This window comes from Bactrocera neohumeralis, chromosome 4 (genome assembly GCF_024586455.1).
Source record: "Bactrocera neohumeralis isolate Rockhampton chromosome 4, APGP_CSIRO_Bneo_wtdbg2-racon-allhic-juicebox.fasta_v2, whole genome shotgun sequence".
Taxonomy (NCBI): domain Eukaryota; kingdom Metazoa; phylum Arthropoda; class Insecta; order Diptera; family Tephritidae; genus Bactrocera; species Bactrocera neohumeralis.
Genome location: NC_065921.1, coordinates 40,859,394 through 40,878,575, shown reverse-complemented (window position 1 = coordinate 40,878,575; position 19,182 = coordinate 40,859,394). Strand labels below are relative to the sequence as shown.

General features: G+C 39.1%; 1 protein-coding gene across 15 annotated transcripts in view; it reads right to left on the bottom strand.

The window, feature by feature from the left end:
* Window positions 1-2,794: 2,794 nt before the first annotated feature.
* The window catches only part of LOC126756213 (zinc transporter 2), a 50,865-nt gene continuing 34,477 nt past the window's right edge, over window positions 2,795-19,182 (bottom strand). For 11 of the 15 annotated variants that reach the window (XM_050469102.1, XM_050469096.1, XM_050469103.1 and 8 more), the window contains 3 exons: window positions 19,008-19,177; window positions 18,839-18,909; window positions 2,795-3,550 (listed from right to left, as the gene is read on the bottom strand). In XM_050469102.1, coding sequence (XP_050325059.1) covers window positions 3,339-3,550; window positions 18,839-18,909; window positions 19,008-19,177 — 453 coding nt within the window. In that variant the 3' untranslated portion in view covers window positions 2,795-3,338. Of the gene's footprint in view, window positions 3,551-12,991; window positions 14,686-18,838; window positions 18,910-19,007; window positions 19,178-19,182 lie in introns of those variants that run through there. The other 4 variants (XR_007666558.1, XM_050469106.1, XM_050469107.1 and 1 more) reach the window with 4 other exon arrangements.

Here is a 19,182-nt window from a genome sequence, read left to right as displayed (position 1 = left end):
TAATCGCTACCGCTCAATGATAGCCGAATATTTTAGGCCTAAATTGGATGACAGGACGGCGCCATAAACCAAGCTTGGTGCACGTGAAATGGTCCAGTTAATTGGCCGCTTCACACATTTGACACCGTTAGACTATTTCCTGTTGAGCTACATCAAGTCTTTGGTCTATGACAATAATCCTGCAACGATTGATGAACTTCGTACGAATATTTGATGTAAAATTGCTGCAGTATCGTCCGATTTATGCTTGAAAAAATTTTAGTTCGGAAATCTCTAATATAAAGATACTAATCTAATATAATCTGTTTATCTAGTAGTATAAAAAGAGAAATAAAGGTATATGGTGACCAAGGCAATTATTGATCCGTTTAAACCCAATTTCGATATTCAGACATAATATTATTAGCAAAGATTTCCTCCCGAATTTATGTAATACATTTCAAATATTGACCGATATTTTCGGTAAAAGATCAGCCATAGTCACAACGGTCCACATCTTGGGGTCTTGGACAGTTATGTTCCATTTTGACAATTTGTATACTTGAGATATGCCTTAAATGTCTTATTTACGCTAGTTTTGCGTAAAAGTTATTTTCGGATTTTCTGCAGCAAGTTCTATGATATGGGTTGTCACATAAAGTTAGACGGTGCCAAATCTATTGTCCGAATTTACCTAATCTACCTAATTTGTATACCCTTTCGTATCATCTCGGATGTAAAATTCAATGTAAGCGACTGATTTATTGAATTATCGCAATTTTAGTACTTTTTATGACAAAAAAGCACCCGGAAAGGTATTTTGCTAAGTTGGTAGAATCCTTAATTACTATGCCAAATAAGAACGCGATCTGTCAACCAGATTGTTTACAGCAGCCGCTTAAGTCGGCATACCTCAGTAGTGCGTTGCGATTTCTACAATGGATAAAAATATCCAACAAAGAGTTTGTGATTTGGTGATTTAGTTTTATCGAAAACTCAGACAGAACTCAGAGTAGTACAAAGCCTTCAAAGACGGTCGAGAGATCGTTGAAGACATGTCTCTTTCTGGATGGCATTTGACCTCTTCAACTGATGAAAATATTAAAATAGTGAAGGGTATGGTGCTTGAAAAAATTCAGGAAAGTGTTAGAGAGATGGCAAGAGCGCTCGACATCTCTCTCGTGTTCATTCGTATGATTTTAGTGTATATTTTGTGCATGAAACGCGTTCTTGCTGGACTCGTCCCGATAAAGCACATTTTTTTTCAAAAACAATAACATAAACAGGTCTCTTTAGACATGCTTGATCATGCGAATTGCGAATATAACTGCCAATAAGTCAAGGTGATGCTCATTGTATTTTCGATATTCGTGGTTTGATGCATCATGAAAGTATTCCGAAGGGATATACGATCAATAAGGAGTTCTATTTATTCGTATTGAGGCGTTTGTGTGAGAACATCTATCGAAAACGGTCGGAATTGTGGTAAAACAATTCGTAGATTTGCGCGATGATAATGCATAGTGACCGAATTGAAAGCCAAAAACGCAATGAACACCATCGACCTACTACCATATCCACCAGATTTGGCTCCGTGTGTTTTTTTCTTGTTCTCCAAACTGTCGATCGAAGAGATAAAACAAAATTCGCTGAAGGAACTGAAGGCCAAGGGGGATCCCCCCTTTCAACTGCTTATGAAAAGTGTCTCTAGGACTGGAAAAATTAAATCAATCCGTAATGAACTTGTAGTGCCAAATAACAGCATTGTTTCTTTGAGTCGAGCTTAGATGGTAGGATTAATTTTCTTTGGGTTAAATAACTTTATTGGTTTTCAACACTTGTTCTTTCTCGCGGACATAGCAGGTATGCTTGTTTGATTCGCTACACATTTAACTGTTTGTATACTCGTATTCTTCACAATGTATCTTGCAACATTTAAGAAATAAATAAATATGAGAATAACTTTACCTCACTCGTGGAATATATGTACTTGTATCATATTTATCACGATTTTTCCTGCAATCTCAACACCGTGCGTCCTCATTATTTATGCACTTTTGGCACACCAACAACAACAACAACATACACATGCAGTAATATGCGCGAGATTAAAGTGCACGCATGAGACACACTTGCAACAGCAACCAAGGAGACACACACATACACTCGAGGTGAGCACAGCGACAGTTGCGCAGAGTTGCATTTACGCTTGAGTGAATTTAAAATAATATTAAATTATTATTTTTCAACACACAAGCAAATGTGTGTTTTCTACACTCACACATACATATTTAATATGCTTTAGTACATTACAATTATTATTGCACGCAGATTATTACTTTTTACACGCTCACATACACACATACACATACATACTCGCATAGCAACTTGCAGGCTGTTCTCAGTGAAATGACTCATACGCCTCGTGGCACCAACATATGAGATGGCAGGAGTGGCAAATAAGATAAATGCATATGAAAATATACACACATTTTCCTTACACACACATACACATACAAAGAATGTGCATAAATTATTAAATATTGAATTTGTATGCGAAAAAATTATTATTTCTGTTTTTCTTAATTTTTTTATCTTTTGTATACAAATTGTTAAAGTGTTCTTATTAAGTGGCACGCACACTGTAAACATATGCTTACACAAATATGATTTTTAAGTCTTTTGTAATTGAATCCTTAACGCGCTGCCGATCTCTTCAAGTGCGAAGCTGCGGCGCTCAACTGCCGCACGAGTGTAATTATGGCTTGTTGCACTTGAAAAGCGCATGCAACAAACAATATTTACAGTTGTAATATATACATATATTTACAGTTGTATATAAATATACGCAAGTGGAATACAAATGCATTTTGCCGATTTCGAGTATGCTTTGCGTGGATTCCACTGACACATTTCGCTGCTTTCTTTTTTGGGCTTACATACATACTTTTGTATATATATACTTGTAAGTACCTACCTAGTTTTTACACTTGTTTATGTCTCCTCGCCTTCTTTGACGTTGTGCCAATTCGTTTCAGCGCTTTGCTCGCCAATTTGATTAATAGTTTTTACTATTTTAAATAGTGTGGCAGCAGAGCTATTTCACGCCGCTTCTTTTCAGTATAACCAAATATATGTCCATCTTTATATACAAGTATGTAAGTATACATATAAAATATGATCCAGTTCGAGGTTCCCTACTTTTTAAAACGCTCTTCGTTCCAAATGCGGCAGTTTTGCTTGTTCACGTACCCATTTAGCTAGAAGTGGGTCTCATCGCTGAACAAAATGTGGCTCTAAAATGTCGGATCTTCTTGGAACTTTTTAAGAGCCCAAGCTGCATTTTATACGCTTTAAATTTAAGATCTCGGCGTGAAATACGCCAGGTTGTTCCATACGACAGTCCAAGTTGCTGCGAACGGCCCCAAATCGACTCTCCACGGTCTTCGTATACCCTCATTGCGTGCTGGACGTGGTCTATTCGGTCGAATATTATCGAATATTGAATGCTGGGTCTTAAGATGGGTGAGGGTGTTGCGAAGAGTACGCTCAGTAGGTCGACTGTTTTGATCTGTAAAAAAAAGGCTAATGAAAAAATACCTCACCCGTTATATCACATAAAAAAATCGTTTTGAAAAGTTTTATATAAAAGATACTTTTTTATAGTAGGAGAAAGCATCGAAATCCGGAGTGCGGAACTTTAATCCGCTAAACCTAAACTACTTCCAGTTTATATCTCCCCATAGGAGAGAGAAAGCCTTGGAAGTCTCCTTTATGATACGGACTGAGATATTTTAGTTTTGTCCTAATTAGACCTGAAGTTTCTCTGACAGCTTTCCATTTACAAGAGGACCGACAGATGAGTTCTGTTAAATTTTCTACCGTAAAACTACCGTCAGGTGAAGTTTTTAACTTTTATCTTGCATTTGAAAAACGACGGTACCGAAAAAATACGTATTCAGAGTCTTCTAAGGACTCTGAACACGTCGGACAGTACGGTCTAAAGCATCTAAGCCATCCATGTCCATTGAGTATTTGGGTTAGGTGAAAGTTTGGGCCCTCAAGTTGTCTATCTATCCACGAACGAATCTCCAGAATTAGTTTGTAGATTCACCATTTTTTGACTGAAGTTTGCCACCATTTCTGCTACATTGTGATGCTTTTGGTTCTCTCCTCTGTTTTTACGACTATATACGGCTTTGATAGCTAGTCCAATCACGTGAATTCATCGCACTTGTTACTCGTAGAGCAGTGAGGCTACGTACATATTTTGTATTTTTATGTATTTAGCATAAACTTTTATGTCCAGTGCTTGCATCCATATTAGTGCTGCATACAATATTACGGTACTCATTGGTTTTGTTATTAAAAGTCGCCGGCTTTACACTATTTTCCATAAAGAAGTGTCCTTTAACCAAGAGGGTTTGAAATGTCTCTAGTTATTTATGAGATATTAGAGGTGGGCCATCCCTTTTGTCTAGCCCCCATACTATATGTCATTTCCACAGCAAGGCCTTGTGCCAAATGAAGATTTTGTAACTAAATTTGAAACTTAATGGCATTTTGTGGGCGTGGCAATGGTTCAAATCCGACCATCTCCCCTTGAATTCCAAACAATATGTGTAGAAAGTTTCGTAAAAATATCAAAATTTTTGCTTAAGTTATCGCTTGTACAGACAGACAGTTTCTCGATCATTTGTATATATAAAACTCTATATCTGTTAGACGAAAAAAATTATGTATACGCTGTATTATCTTGCAAGAGTATAAAAATGGTGACGGACTACTCAGTAGTCTATAAATAGTAGTGTGCTTACATGAATGATACCAAAGTTGATGTACAGTTGCCTAGTTATCCCATATTATAATGTGTGAATAAGTATATAACATAGTCATACACATTCAATTAAAGTTATCCAATGCTTGCAACGTTCTTCACGGCAACCAGAATACTTACTTACAAACTACTCGCAAAATAAATATGGACGACATTGAAAAAACTAATGTGATGTAAACAGTAAGGTGAAATTATCATTCAAACCTGCCGGGCATGAGAGAGACAGGTAAATTTTTGTTTCCTTTGTTGGTAGAACTGTCCATAATATTCCGCCAGCGGGCAGGGGCTGAATTTGGCCGCGGTAATGTATGCCTGCCGTAAGTGCACTATGTCTGTTATTTGGCTTGCCTCGATATATTAGGTTGTTAAATATCTCCCTTCCGCTTTTTTATCTTTTGAAATTCGTGGCTATGTATAAAGCGCTACAGAGCTCGTATCTGGCAATACATAACCTACAAAAACGACGCTATGCATGATTAGTTTAGATATTGCGTTCAATAGTTATAGCCGTGTAAACATGGAGTTTACTAACGCCAAAATTGCGCTTTTTTTAAGTTTTCCTTCGTTAAAGGCAAATCCGCTAGAGAAACGTTCCGTGAGATTAATGGTGTTTTGGGGAATGGTACTCTATCACTTTGAACTGCGGAATAATGGTTTCGACGATTCAGAGCGGGTGAAAACGACACCAAGGATAAGACAGCCGGCGGAAGACGTGAGATGACAAATACCGAGCAAATCATGAAAAACGTCGAGTTAGACCGGCATGTGGCATTTCGTGACATCGCCCAGAAGATGGGAGTTAGTCACCAAACCATTTTAAACCATCTGCAGAAGGATGGATACACAAAAAAGCTTGATGTTTGGATGCCGCATGATTTGACGCAAAAAAAATTCTGGGCCGAATCAGCGCCTGCGATATACTGCTGAAACGGAACGAACTCGACCCATTTTTGAAGCGGATGGTGACTGGCGACGAAAAATGGATCACATACGACAATATCAAGCGAAAACGGTCGTGGTCAAAGGCCGGCGAATCGTTCCAAACAGTGGTCAGTTGCTGTGTGTTTGGTGGGGTTGGAAAGGAATCATCCACTACGAGCTGCTCCCATATGGCCAGACGCTTAATTATACCATCTACTGCGAACTCCCTGGACCGTTTGAAGCCTGCGAAAGCATCCAGAATTGGCCAAAAAGAAGGGTGTAGTGTTCTACCAGGTCAACGCTAGACCATACACTTCGTTGATGTCTAGTCAGAAGCTACGGGAGCTCGGATGGGAGGTTTTATCGCATCCTCCATAGCGGACATAGCTCTGTTCCTGTCTATAGCGAACGCCGTTGTTGGTGTAAAGTTGAACTCAAAAAAGGCTTGTGAAAAGTGGCTGTCTGAGTTCTTCGCAAATAAAGAGGGTTGCTTCTACGAGGGGGTATTATGAAGTTGCCGTCTAGATGGAAACAGATTATCGAACGAAACGACACATATTTGAACTAAAGCCGATTATTGTAGCACTTTTTATAAAGCATTGAATAATCAGCATTGTCTTGCAAGAAATAGTGCTATAATACTCAGCTTGAACATATATAATATTAAAGACTTTGAATGAGATTCCATCTAATTAAAATACATTTGATTTTTAGTTGGAGGGGTGCTCCACTGGAAGTAGCAAAAGCTACAAATTCTAACCGGAGATTTGTAATCTGGTACCAATGGGAGACTCGTGGTGACTGTGGTTTAAACCTGAAAGCAGGTAGAATTCAAAACTCAGTTCTGTGTGGATTCACACTGCGACCACAATACGGCAGAGAATTTATGTTGTCCTGGAACCGGACCAATGTGAAAATGTTGTCTCTTCCACCTTAACAATTGGAACCAAATAATGGTTGCAAAAAGCTGTATTGTTTGGGGCGCTAATCAACGCATTGTTGATCAGCATGCTTTTACTAAGTACCGTGAGGTTAGGCCATGTATGACCAAAACTAAAGATGCCCATAACATTGCCAAGTGTGTGTTAGTCAAAAGGTTTAATTATCTTTGATTTATTCTTGTTTTTGTTAACTAGCGATTTTTATAACGGTTGATTTTGTTGAGCACAGAAATTTCATCAAATGTTGCTTGCGAAACGAGTATTTCTGTGCGGACTCGTTGAAAATGTTCCGGAAAGCTTTTGGTGATGAAACTATAACGTAAAAATTTTTTATAAGTAGTACAACGATTTCAATGCGGGCCGAAAACGCGAAAAAGACGAACCACGCCAAAAACTCAGACATTTGGTGGTTGAATATCATAGTTTGACGATTGACGTTTTAGTGAACGCACCAAAACAAAACAATTTCCAATATTGGACTTAAACCTTTGAAATTATTTTCGCAGAAATGCTATATATTCCGATGTTGTTGTTGTTGTGAAAACAAAAAAAAATATTTGCAAACAATTTTTATGAATGCTGCACAGATGACTGTTTTTATACGAATCAAAATCGGAGTCTGTTCCGATTAAATGTATGCGACTTTTGTCAGTTTGTTGATAATAGATTTATTTCCATTATTCAAATATATCTTCCGCGAGGTTGAGTTTCGGGGATGTGATTATTTACTAGTCTAAACCCGCGGCTCTGCGCACTCCTTGTTGTCAGGGATATCATAGCGTGATAGTAATATAATGTAATAGTTAAAATGGAAATCTACACATTTTGTTGACTGTGCAAATCACTTAAGGTATCGTGTCAGTTTGAACTTTTCGAGAAATACATTTTTTTTTTGTTGCATTATCCGATACTCTGCACTATAATAAACATTCTTTTAAATTTTGAAATCGAAATTCAAATTATTAAGGCCGCTACAGCGTTTCTTGTAGAAGGGGAACATACTGGGGATTATAGCGACTCCATTCTTTAAGCGCGTTTTTTCAGAATGGTGTTTTTCAAAACGGTTTCCACTCTCAAAGGAAGAGTTTTGAAGATATTTAGTTCCAATTTGGAGAGAAAATTTTTAGCGTAATTCGCTATCGCGCTGTGAGAGCGTTTATTTTTTTTTTTTGAAATCTTACTATTTTTGTCTACGAAAAACTGTCGAAAAAAAGGTAAAAATTCGATACTTTTTGTTCAGCCCGCCGCCGTTTCATCAAATTAAAAAAAAAAAAAAACAAAATTAAAAAAAAGTTTAATAATCTTTTTGAAACTTTTGCTTTAGACCAAAATTAGGGCCGCAATCACGGACATCGTACAGGACCTTTTCTTTTTTTACATGTAATTTGAACCATTTATTTAACTATTGTACACCCAATAAATAAACATAAAAAAATATACATATAAAATTATTTTGTATTCGTCATGAACGTATTTATTTATTAAAAAATATCGGGCTGATTAGTTAATTACAACAGTAAAAAAAAATTGTGAAAATCAGTGATTTTTCGAAGGGTCCCATTAAGACGATTCGATTAAATTTTTAAAAATCGATTTTTTTTTGCTTTAATCTTTTTAAAAATAGTCTAAGAATATGTCCCCAAAGTTTTGGATGGGAATTTGAAATATTTTCGAAGCTAGAAGGGAAATAGTGACTGAGCGTCTAGCAGATATATAAGCGCTTGGGCAGAAAGCGAAACTTTGACGGACGATTCCCACGACAGCCGGTTCTACGCACCGGAATTGACTCGGATTTCATCCGACCAAGGGCTGTTTTTTCGGCGATCTAACCCCATTTGGATCGGTAAGTGTTAATCTGTGTTTGTCGTCATTGGAGCAATGCCTTGCAGCAGGGTTGCTCCGTATCCTCCTGACTCGTGCTGGCATTGAGTCCAACCCGGGCCCGGAGGAATTTTTCTGCTGCGTATGCGCACCTCGGTCAGGTGCAACACAGGCAATGGATGAAGCTATCTTAACACCTGTTCTGGCTTTAAGACTCATAGGCAGTGGACCACGCGTTACGTGGCCCCATGTTGCCTGCGCAATACTGCGGCACAAGGTCTACGGCTGTGCAATCTGCACATAGTTCGCGCGCCGCGCTGCCACTCAATCTGAGTGGCCAGCAGAGGACCTCAACGGTCCCCAGGAGCTCAATCAGGCAACATAGCCCCCCTCTGACTTGTGCCCCCCCCAACCTTCATCCCGCTCCAATCCTCGTGCGAGAACCAACCAGCAGCTCTTGGTCCCTCGCACAGTCTGTTCCGTTTGTCAGATCGTAATACGCCGGAATGTTACATCCGTCAAGTGCAATTCCTGCACTGGCTGGTGTCACTTTTCGGCGTGTTCCGGCCTGCTCACCACACGTGAGTGGAGTGATTCGTACGTTGCCCCATCCTGCAGAAGTCTGCCCCCGCAACTCACAACAGTGGCGTCGTCTACCAACACAACCGCCCCTGTGGGTTCTACAGCGCCACCCACACGTCACTCCCTCACCCCCAGGATCACCCACGGACACCCGCGACATACCCGGCTACTTCAATTTAACTGCAACGGACTCCAGAGTAAGATCGAAGAGATAGTTGCACTTATGAATCGGGAACGTGTATCGATAGCTGCGGTCCAAGAAACCAAGCTAAACAGCCGCTCAGATCTTCTGAATTGTGCCGGTTTCAACGTATTACATAAAGATCGCGAGCGAGATAATGGTGGTGGCCTAGCCTTCATATTGCACAACACCGTGCAGTATCGTCTAATCGACGAAGACATCGACCCCAGGGATACTACCCTAGAATGTCAGGGTATAGCTATCCGGTCAGGCGATGTCGAGCTCGAAATATTTAATATGTATATACACACATCCCCCCAGTTACATGTTGCCCAAAAGGATATCACCCGAATATAGGTGCGCTACTTCGTGGTGAAAACCGTTTGGTACTAGGCGGCTTTAACGCGCACCACGATCTTTGGCATTCCTGCCTGACAAATGACCGTAGGGGGATGGAGCTGGCGGAACAGATTGACGATTCGACATTCGGCACAATGAATGACGAGGCCCCCACCAAAGTTATGGGCACCTGTAATAGCTCGCCGGATATTACCATTGCTAGCAGTGGTCTGATAAACAGCATAACCTGGCGACCTATGCGAACTCTTACATCAGATCATCTGCCCATAATTATTTCGATCGAGAAGCCTCCTGATTTTGTTTCTGTGGACAACCGCACCTACATTAACTTTAACAAAGCTAATTGGGTCGGCTTCACAGAATTTACTGAGAGCACCTTGAACGCTCTACCTATTCCTACGGACGTATGCGTTGGCGAACGTCAATTCCGCAAGGTGATCGCAGCAGCTACCGCTCGCTTCATCCCGGCTGGAAGAATAGCGAAAATCCGCCCTAATTTCCCAGCCGAAGCAGCCGTTTTAGCTAATGAGCGCGATACCTTACGCCATGCCGATCCCGGAGATCCCCGAATAAGGGATCTCAATTTGTAGATTCGGCGTATGGTAAACCAACATAAGAGGACGAAATGGATAGAGCACCTGAAGTCCTGTAACCTCTTCACCGGTGTGAGTAAGCTTTGGGCTACTGTCAAAGCTTTGTCAAACCCGAAGAGACATGACGACCGAGTTGAAGTTCAATTCAATGGTCATGCCTCTTCGGACCCGAAGAAGTGCGCGAGCTATTTTAGCCGGCAGTTCACACTGCACCTTTCGGTTGACAGAGCTAAACGATGTGTTAACCGACGGCTGCGCAAAATGCCAAACGACGGCGCGCCACTTACTTTCACCGATGAGGAGGTTCAGGGTGTCATCAAAAAAGCTAAATCCTCCAAATCCATTGGCCCTGATGGAATAAACATGCTAATGCTAAAGCATCTAGGCTTGACGGGTGTAAGATATCTTACCAAGGTCCTCAACCTGTCGCTGACCACTCTTCATATACCCGATGTGTGGAAAGTTTGAAGGGTGGTCCCACTACTGAAACCTGGGAAACCCGCCAACAAAGGGGAATCTTATCGTCCGATAACTCTCCTCTCCCCAGTAGTGAAGACACTTGAGGCCTTATTACTCCCGACCTTCACTCACACCCTGAGCCTAGCCAGCCACCAGCATGGATTCCGAAAAGTGCACAACACCACCACAGCACTTAGCGTCATAAACGCCCAGATAGTTCGTGGCCTCAACCAGAAACCACCCTGCGAAAGAACGATCCTCGTAGCGTTGGACCTGTCAAAAGCTTTTGACACGGTCAACCACACAACGCTACTGCAGGACATTGAAAAAACTACGCTCCCTCTAGGGTTAAAGAGGTGGACCCTGAACTATTTGTGCGGTTGGCAGTCATCCGTACTATTTCGAGGTGAAACATCTAAACTGAGAAGATTTAAACAGGCGGTTCCACAGGGTGGTGTCCTCTCCCTGCTACTGTTTAATTTCTACATCTCGAAACTCCCACGACCACCAGAGGGAGTTTCCATAACCTGGTACGCTGATGACTGCACGATATTGGCGCCTGGCAATGAAATTGATGGCATGTGTTCGAAGGTAAACAGCTATCTCTTCGACCTTTCTCGTTTCCTCACTGCACGAAATCTCACACTTTCCCCCACCAAATCCACAGGAACCATATTCACAAACTGGACGAAGGAGTATAGACTTGAGCTTAACATTGCAGTCGACGGCGTCAAAATTCCGACTGTCAACAATCCTAAGATTTTAGGTGTGACATTCGATAGTCTATGCTCCTTCTCTCCTCATACGACCGCGATTATCGCCAAAGTACAGAGCCGCAACAAAATCCTCAAGTCGGTAGCCGGCAGCACTTGGGGAAAAGACAAAGAAACGTTGTTGGCAACATACAAGGCAATCGGCCGGCCGGTCCTCAGCCCCCATATGGTCGCCTGGATGCAGTGGCACGCAGATGAGGAAACTTCAGACCTGTCAAAATACTTCACTCCGGACCACGACGGGATGTCTTTTGATGTCTTCCATTGAACACCTCCTCAGTGAGACGCTTTCGCAGAAATCACTCCTGCAGCCATCTGCTTGGAGCGGAACCGCCTCCTAGGAGCATCAGAAGGTCATTCCTGTACAGTACGCCGGCCGGACTTCGGACGCAACTAACTTCCGACAGGTACTGACCGCCATTCACAGCAGAGCCATCAACACCTACACCGACTCCCTTCCCGTGAATGGCGTTCTTGGAGTCAAACCACCACCCATAGCAGACGAAGAGCTCCAGCTGCCGCGAGAAACGTGTGTGACCCTTGCGCAACTTCGTTCTGGATACTGTAGCAGGTTAAACTCCTACTTATCCAGAATAGACCCTGACATACCGAATGTATGTCCTGCATGCAACGAGTCTCCTCATGACACTGACCACCTCTTTGTATGCCCCACGAACCCTACTCATCTAACACTCTCCTCCCTTTGGTCCGACCCCGTCGAAACAGCATGTTTCTTGGGCCTCCCGTTAGATGACATCGACGACAACACAAATGACACTTGCCATCCCAACGGGGATTGAATTTCCGTTAAAACAACAACAACGGACGATTTCTCGGTTTTTCATTTTTACGATTTTTAAACATAATTTTAAACGACATAAAGTAAATTTTTTTTGGTAAATTTTTTCAATTTTTAAAAAATTTTTAAAATTTTACACTTTTTTTGGAATTTTTTTAGTTTAACTAGAACATAAATTATTAGAAAATATGAATCTCTTTGAATTTTTTGTATCCGATAGAAATTGCGACCAGCATCCTGCCCGCCGTCCGACAAACGCACATGCGAGATGCATTGGGCAATTGCTTCCCAAAGGCAGGATATCAAATATTTCGTATCCAAAAAATTTGCGAATGATGTTCGAATATATTACTATAAACCCTAGAAATTTCGTTTTAATCACTTATTTCTTTCCTTTCCAAAAAAATCGATTTTTTGAAGCCTCTAAAGCGAGCTCCTCCCTTAAGGAGTGGTACATATGTACATAAATATGTGTGATGTAACAACATCTTCACAGTCTCTACATATATATACATATATGCTTCTAGTTATAGTGAATAATTCTGCAAGAGTAGAGCAGAAGAGGGCGCCTCTCACCCTCCCTATCTAATCATATGGTAATGTTTTGATAATCGACGGCTAAAACCCAGATACTACACATAAGAAAACACAGGAATATTTGTCATCATATTATGCACTCATCTCAAATTATGATTCAACATTTTCTTATTCAGTTGCAACTATCACTATAATTCATGTATGTATGTATGTAAACAAGAACCACTGTACCCTGCAAGTAGCAGCGTGATTTTATTTTGTATTTTTGAAGAAAAAAATGTTCAAATGATTCTTACAAGAATATTGAACACATGCTTATGTTTTTAAATATAATTTTTTTATTTATGAATAGTTGTAACTTTTAACATAAGACGATAGAAAGTAGCCTATGCCCGTCAGCCAAATCGGTTCAGCCGTTCTTAAGTTGTAAATATATATATAAGGCCGCGGTTTGGACCTTCTCCAGGACTTAAGAAATACCCGTGCAACATCCGTCACGTCTTTCCGTGCTGTGGTTCGGGCGTAATGCGCGGACACACAAAAAAGGTGTTTCATTTTTATATATAAGATTAACACACCTAAATAAAACGAAAAATAATTGAGAACAACCATTTCGGGATTTCATTTAAATTTCATACTTTTGACATTTAATATATTATTTTTATTAGTTTCGCTGAATAAATACGACAATTTTAATTAATTTTTGTGTTGCAACAACAGCTTACATAGTGACTATTACGCAAATATAACTAAATATATAACATTAATAAACGCGCTCAAAAACTAAGCCTACATACATATACTAATTAACTGTTGCTTATTTTAAAATATATTTTTTTCTAATACTCATTTTTGTGCAATTTTGTTTACCTATGAATATTGCGGCGCTGTAATTGCTGTTTAACCGCGAGGATTTTCATTATCACATTGAGCGCGATAAAACAAGCAAACAGCAGACTGTTTATTTTCTGTATATACCCTCATATATTTACGATAGCTACAATTTATTTTCGCACCTTTTGGATTTGTTTGAATTTTATTTTATTATTTCTAGTTTTTTTCGTTTTTCTGTTTAGTTTTTTTACGCTTTTTTTAGAATTTTTTTTTATAGCGGCGAACTTTGGTTTTTCACGCTTAGTAATTGTGAGTAATGGCAATAAATGATTGTGAATTGGTGTTGTTTGTATATATGTGTGTGTACATGTGCATATACGTGTATGTGTTGTATCCATTTTATGAAGCACACGCGTGAAATATATAAATTCTTCCATATATGAAGACCGATATGAGCAACAGCCATATATCCGCGCACTGGCATGCCGCGCGCCCTCTCATAGAGGTAATAAATTTAACGATCAATTAGCGTAGAGCATTTAATGACAACGTCAATTGTCTGTGATAGAATTACTGCAGCTCGGATGCATCGCAAGTGTGGCACAGCCGCCTCCGTCCGTGTCCTCCTATCAATCGTCTTTAAGCGCACGTACGTGAGCACCAACACATACATATGTACATATATATATAAATATATGTGGTATATATCACCTTCTCTTCCATCTCTTTCTCCCTCTGCATTCTCCAGTGAAGCTTAAATTGCACACTTTCATCACACATTCATCGGTCTGGTCTGGCAAGGCGTCGTGTGATCGTTTAATCCGTCGGTTCAGTCTTTGACGATAAAATTCATAAAGTTAATGCTTTTATTACAACTTTTAATTTCATTTACTTTTTTTTCTTTCTTAGCTACACACAAGCATATGCTGGCTTATTTGTCTAAGTGCAAGTGGTTTTATGTGCTCGTGGAACGTTCGATTTGTATGGTGCAATGCTTGATGTCGTATTTGCTGCCACAGGCTACTTGTGTGGCGCGCTGCAGCACCGTGTTGCTGTCCGAGAGAAAATCTGCGAATGCACAAATCGGAAATTTAATATTAGTCATTAGCAAATACGGTTATTTACTTTTTCAGAATTCAATTAAAAGATTTAGCGCAAAATTAATGGCAGCACGTGACGCTTGGATTGGAATTCTAATTGCATTCCAGAATTATTAAGAAATTGCAGAAGTTCTAAGAAGCTAATAATACATGCTGCATAATTAGTCACAAAAGACCATGGCTTACGAGGAAATGAAACAGAGTTCACTTTAGCTCCATTTTATTCCAAACCGAACCAAACCGAAATTTATATAGAATTTTTAAAAGCTCAGCCAGAATTAAATCATTATTTGGTTAAGAAAGCATCTGCAAGAATTTCTAGAATCGTAAATAGATTAAGATAGGGAACAAAAATCTCAAGAACCATGAATGTTATAGTCCAAGACTGCGACATAATTTCTTTCATAAAGTCATGAATCAAAGTACCTACCTGTCAAGGTATTTCATAAAATTCAATGGGACAAAACTTTCGTAATATTTATTGCTCTTATTTAAACCATTTAAAATTCGGTAAATACACTAAGCGTCGTTTCAGTAATTTGACTGTAAAGCACAAAAGCAAGCTTCGAACTCAGTGAGTTGTATTTATAAATTTCCGCCTACGAAAATGTCAAAAATCTTTTCATTAGCAGTAGGACACCAGTAGGTAAACGCTTGGAATACTAGTGAATTAACTTTGCTTAAATTTACGTTTTTGAATCCAGAAGTTTGATTAAAGACCTTCAAGCATCTTCTGATGACATGTATAAAATCTAATCTCTGGCTAAATATTGATAAGTTTGGATCAGTTCAACTAATTAGCTCTATTAGATAGCTTATTTAGGCGTAGCTCCCAATTTTGGCTCAGTGAATAAAGGCCTAACGAACTAACGCCTAATTTTTAAAAATGAAATAATGCCTAAACAAGAACGCCTAACAAGAAAGAAGGTGAAAGAACGTCTAACTTTAAAAATGAAGGAAAGCTTAATTTTAAAAATGAAAGAAAATCTAAATTGTTAGGGTTTCTTTCATTATGTAATAACCCCTAATGAAAGAAGACCTAACAATTCGAATTAAAATGCTTAGAACTTCAAGAAAATATATTAAACTCTTCATCAATAAGAGCTTTAACAAATTTGAAAAAATTCCATTTTTTTGAATGATGCGGCCAATAACGCCGTTATAGGCCTCGACAGCTAATGTAGTCCGAGTTCTTTTTAAGAAAACCAAAAATACTTCGGGTGTCACCTTGAAAAAAACAACAACAAATTGCTTTTATGATTTTGAAATCTTATAATTTTCCCTTTTACAGAATGTTTACAAGGTGGTGTATGCATTTTGTAAAAGGGAACTTATTTACCTTTCGCAACCATAAAAGTCACACTTTTAGCAAAATGAAAAATCGCCTAACATTAATGAAAGAAAGCCTAACAATCAAAAATGAATAAATACCTAATTAGGCGTTTCTTCATTTTTGATTGTTAGGCTTTCGTTCATTATGAAAAATCACCTAACAATTTTAATGAAGAAATTCCTAAAATGTTAGGCATTCTTTCATTATGAACAACCGCCTAATTCCTATATGCAATTTTTAGGCATTATTTCATTTTTAAAAATTAGGCGTTAGTTCGTTAGGCCTTTATTCACTGAGCTCCCAATTTTGTATTGCCAATTTCAATGGTTTGGTGCTCTTACAGCGGCACAAAAGAATTCAATCAGAAACCGGCCGGATCCGTAATCGGATTTTTATCCGGCCAAAGACTGTCAACTCGGCAGAATTCTGCCGCTACAACAACAACAACAATCAGAAGCCGACTCTTAGGCCTGCAGTAATCTGTGCTGTTGGTTAGTTTAGACTGGTAGGCCAATGAACCATGCATAAATCAATACAAGTTGTGCTCATTTTGGGACCTCTTCTGTACTGGCGTAGATACCAATTACGCGGTATTATCCGAGATAAGCACAATTCAGGGACCTACGAAAAAGTAATTCTAAAGTATTTTCAGTCAATTTGCAACGTAAGTAGTGAAGAATAGAGCACAGACTTTTATGGAATAGTTGTATCGAAGGTGCGTTCCAAAGTAAATTTTTGAATCTAGCGCCCCCTGGTGGCGCCATCTATGTGTCGACTGGTGCGTTAGAATCTGCTATCTTTATCGATTGTCTAGTGAAAATTTCATGATATTTAATTGTTTGGAAGTGAAATTATTACATTTTAAGTGTCAGTGTTTTTGTGTTATCGGTGCGAAAATGAGCTTCGAACAAAGAGCCAACATTAGATTTTCTTTTAAAATTTGTAAAACCTTTACCGAAACGTTTAAATTGATGAAACAAGTTTATAGCGATAATTACCTATCCCGTAGCAGAGTGCACAAATGGTTTCAACGTTTTCAAAGTGGTCGTGAGGACATAAAAGACGATCAACATGTGGGCCAATCAAACTGTGCTTGAATTCATCTAAAATCAGCCAACATCATCATTGAAATTCATAGAAATGGAATTGAACATCTCCAACACATCGGTTCATTGCATTTGACTGAACATTTGGACTTACGAAAGGTGTGTGCACGGTTTGTTCCGCACAAATTGACTGATATCAAAAATTGCTCAGAATCCAACATTCGAAGGACGCTTGTAACCAATTATTAGACCAAAAATCACATTTTAACCATTAACCACTCCCAGTATTCACCTGATATGGCAACGTGCGACTTCTTTCTTTTCGGAAAAATGCATTTGCCCATGAAAGGAAAGTGGTATGCAGATGTAGAGGCCATTCAAAAGGCTTGCATCGGCATACTGGCGGCCATACCGGCCAACGAGCTAAAACAATCGTTCGACATGCTTTTGGACGTTTAAAAAGCTGTATTGAAGCAGAAGGAGACTACTTTGAATAAAATAAATTAATTTGCCGAAAAAACCATTTGTTCTGTTTTTTTTTTTAAGTCCTGTTTACTTTGGAACTCACCTTGTACCTTAAGTAGTAATCTGTGCCAACTTTTGTGAAGATACATTGTCAAATGTGAAAGTTTTCCATACAAGCCCTTGATTCCGATGGTTCGGTTTGCAAGGTAGCTATATGTTATAGTGCGATATAGTGGTCCGATATCGGCAGTTCCGACAAATGAGCAACTTCACGAAGAGAAAATGACGTTTGCAAAATTTAAAAACAATATCTTAAAAATTGAGGGACTAGTTCGTATACAGACGGACAGACTGACAGGCGGACATGGCTAAATCAACTCAGCTCAACATACTGATAATATATATACTTTGTAGGGTCTCCGACGCTTATTCATGGATGTTACAAACTTCTTGGCAAACTTAATATATCCTGTTCAAGGTATAAATATCTGTTCAAGGGAGATCCAACGATTTTGGATTAACCTCACAACCTGACCTAACCTAAGTTCAGTCGAAACTACAAGTTTTCTGAAAAATGTTAATAGATCAGTTAACGGGTTTCAAAAAATCGATTGTTTTATTGTCTTATTAAATTCTACAACACCTCTAGAATATTGTTCAAAATTTTCAAGTTGATCCGAGTAATAGTTTCGGAGATACATCCTTGAGAACTTGTGCGCTCGAGGCTAGCTAGGCTAAGGGCGCCGACTTTAAACGCGTTTTTTCGAAATTGTGTTTTTAAAGTCAGTTGGAAAGATTTCTCGAGAACTCCTCAACCGATCTTCATGAAATTTTATAAAGCTTAAAATATTTTTTTCCAAAAATTTCAAAACTCTTATATGAGAAAAAAATATTTGAAAAAGTGCTTTTTTTTAACTGAGGAAACCCATGTAACCCTTTAAGTCTAAAGTTTTTCGAAAAGGTACATCCAAAGTTTATGGCAGAGATAGATTTTGTCGCAGTCTATATATTCCTAATTTGCAAAACAAAGAAATTTGACTCACTCGCTGTATGTTCGTCTAATATGTATGTGGTTCGTGTCAATGAAGGAGAAGAGAGAATGATGATATAAATATATGTTACTAACTCGCTTTCTCTTCAATTTATTGTTTAATTTCGTGGGGAGATAGCCTTTTCGATCTAACCTTAATTAACCTGATGTTTCGGAGGATTCAGTTTCTCACTAAATTCCTGCATTATAATCTTTAATATGAATGCTGATGCAAAGAAATACTCACCAATGACTAAGTGCACCATCATGACGCTATGGTTATTCGTGTGACTCCAGACATTCAAATGGTGTACAGATCTGTAGAAGTATAGAGAAGAGAAAAGAGCACAGATTATTGCATTGAATACATATGGTATATGTCAGTCTCGAGTTTAGCAGAGCCAAGAGGCACTTACTTAACGCCTTCAATGTCGGCCAAATCCAACGCCAAGCTACGCAGTGAGATCGATGGCGGCACAGCATCCAGGAGAATACCAACCGATTCCCGAAACAGACGCACAGTGGTCATGAAAACGATAACGGAGAACAGTAGCGTGCACAACGGATCGGCAAACTTCGCGCTGGGCTGTC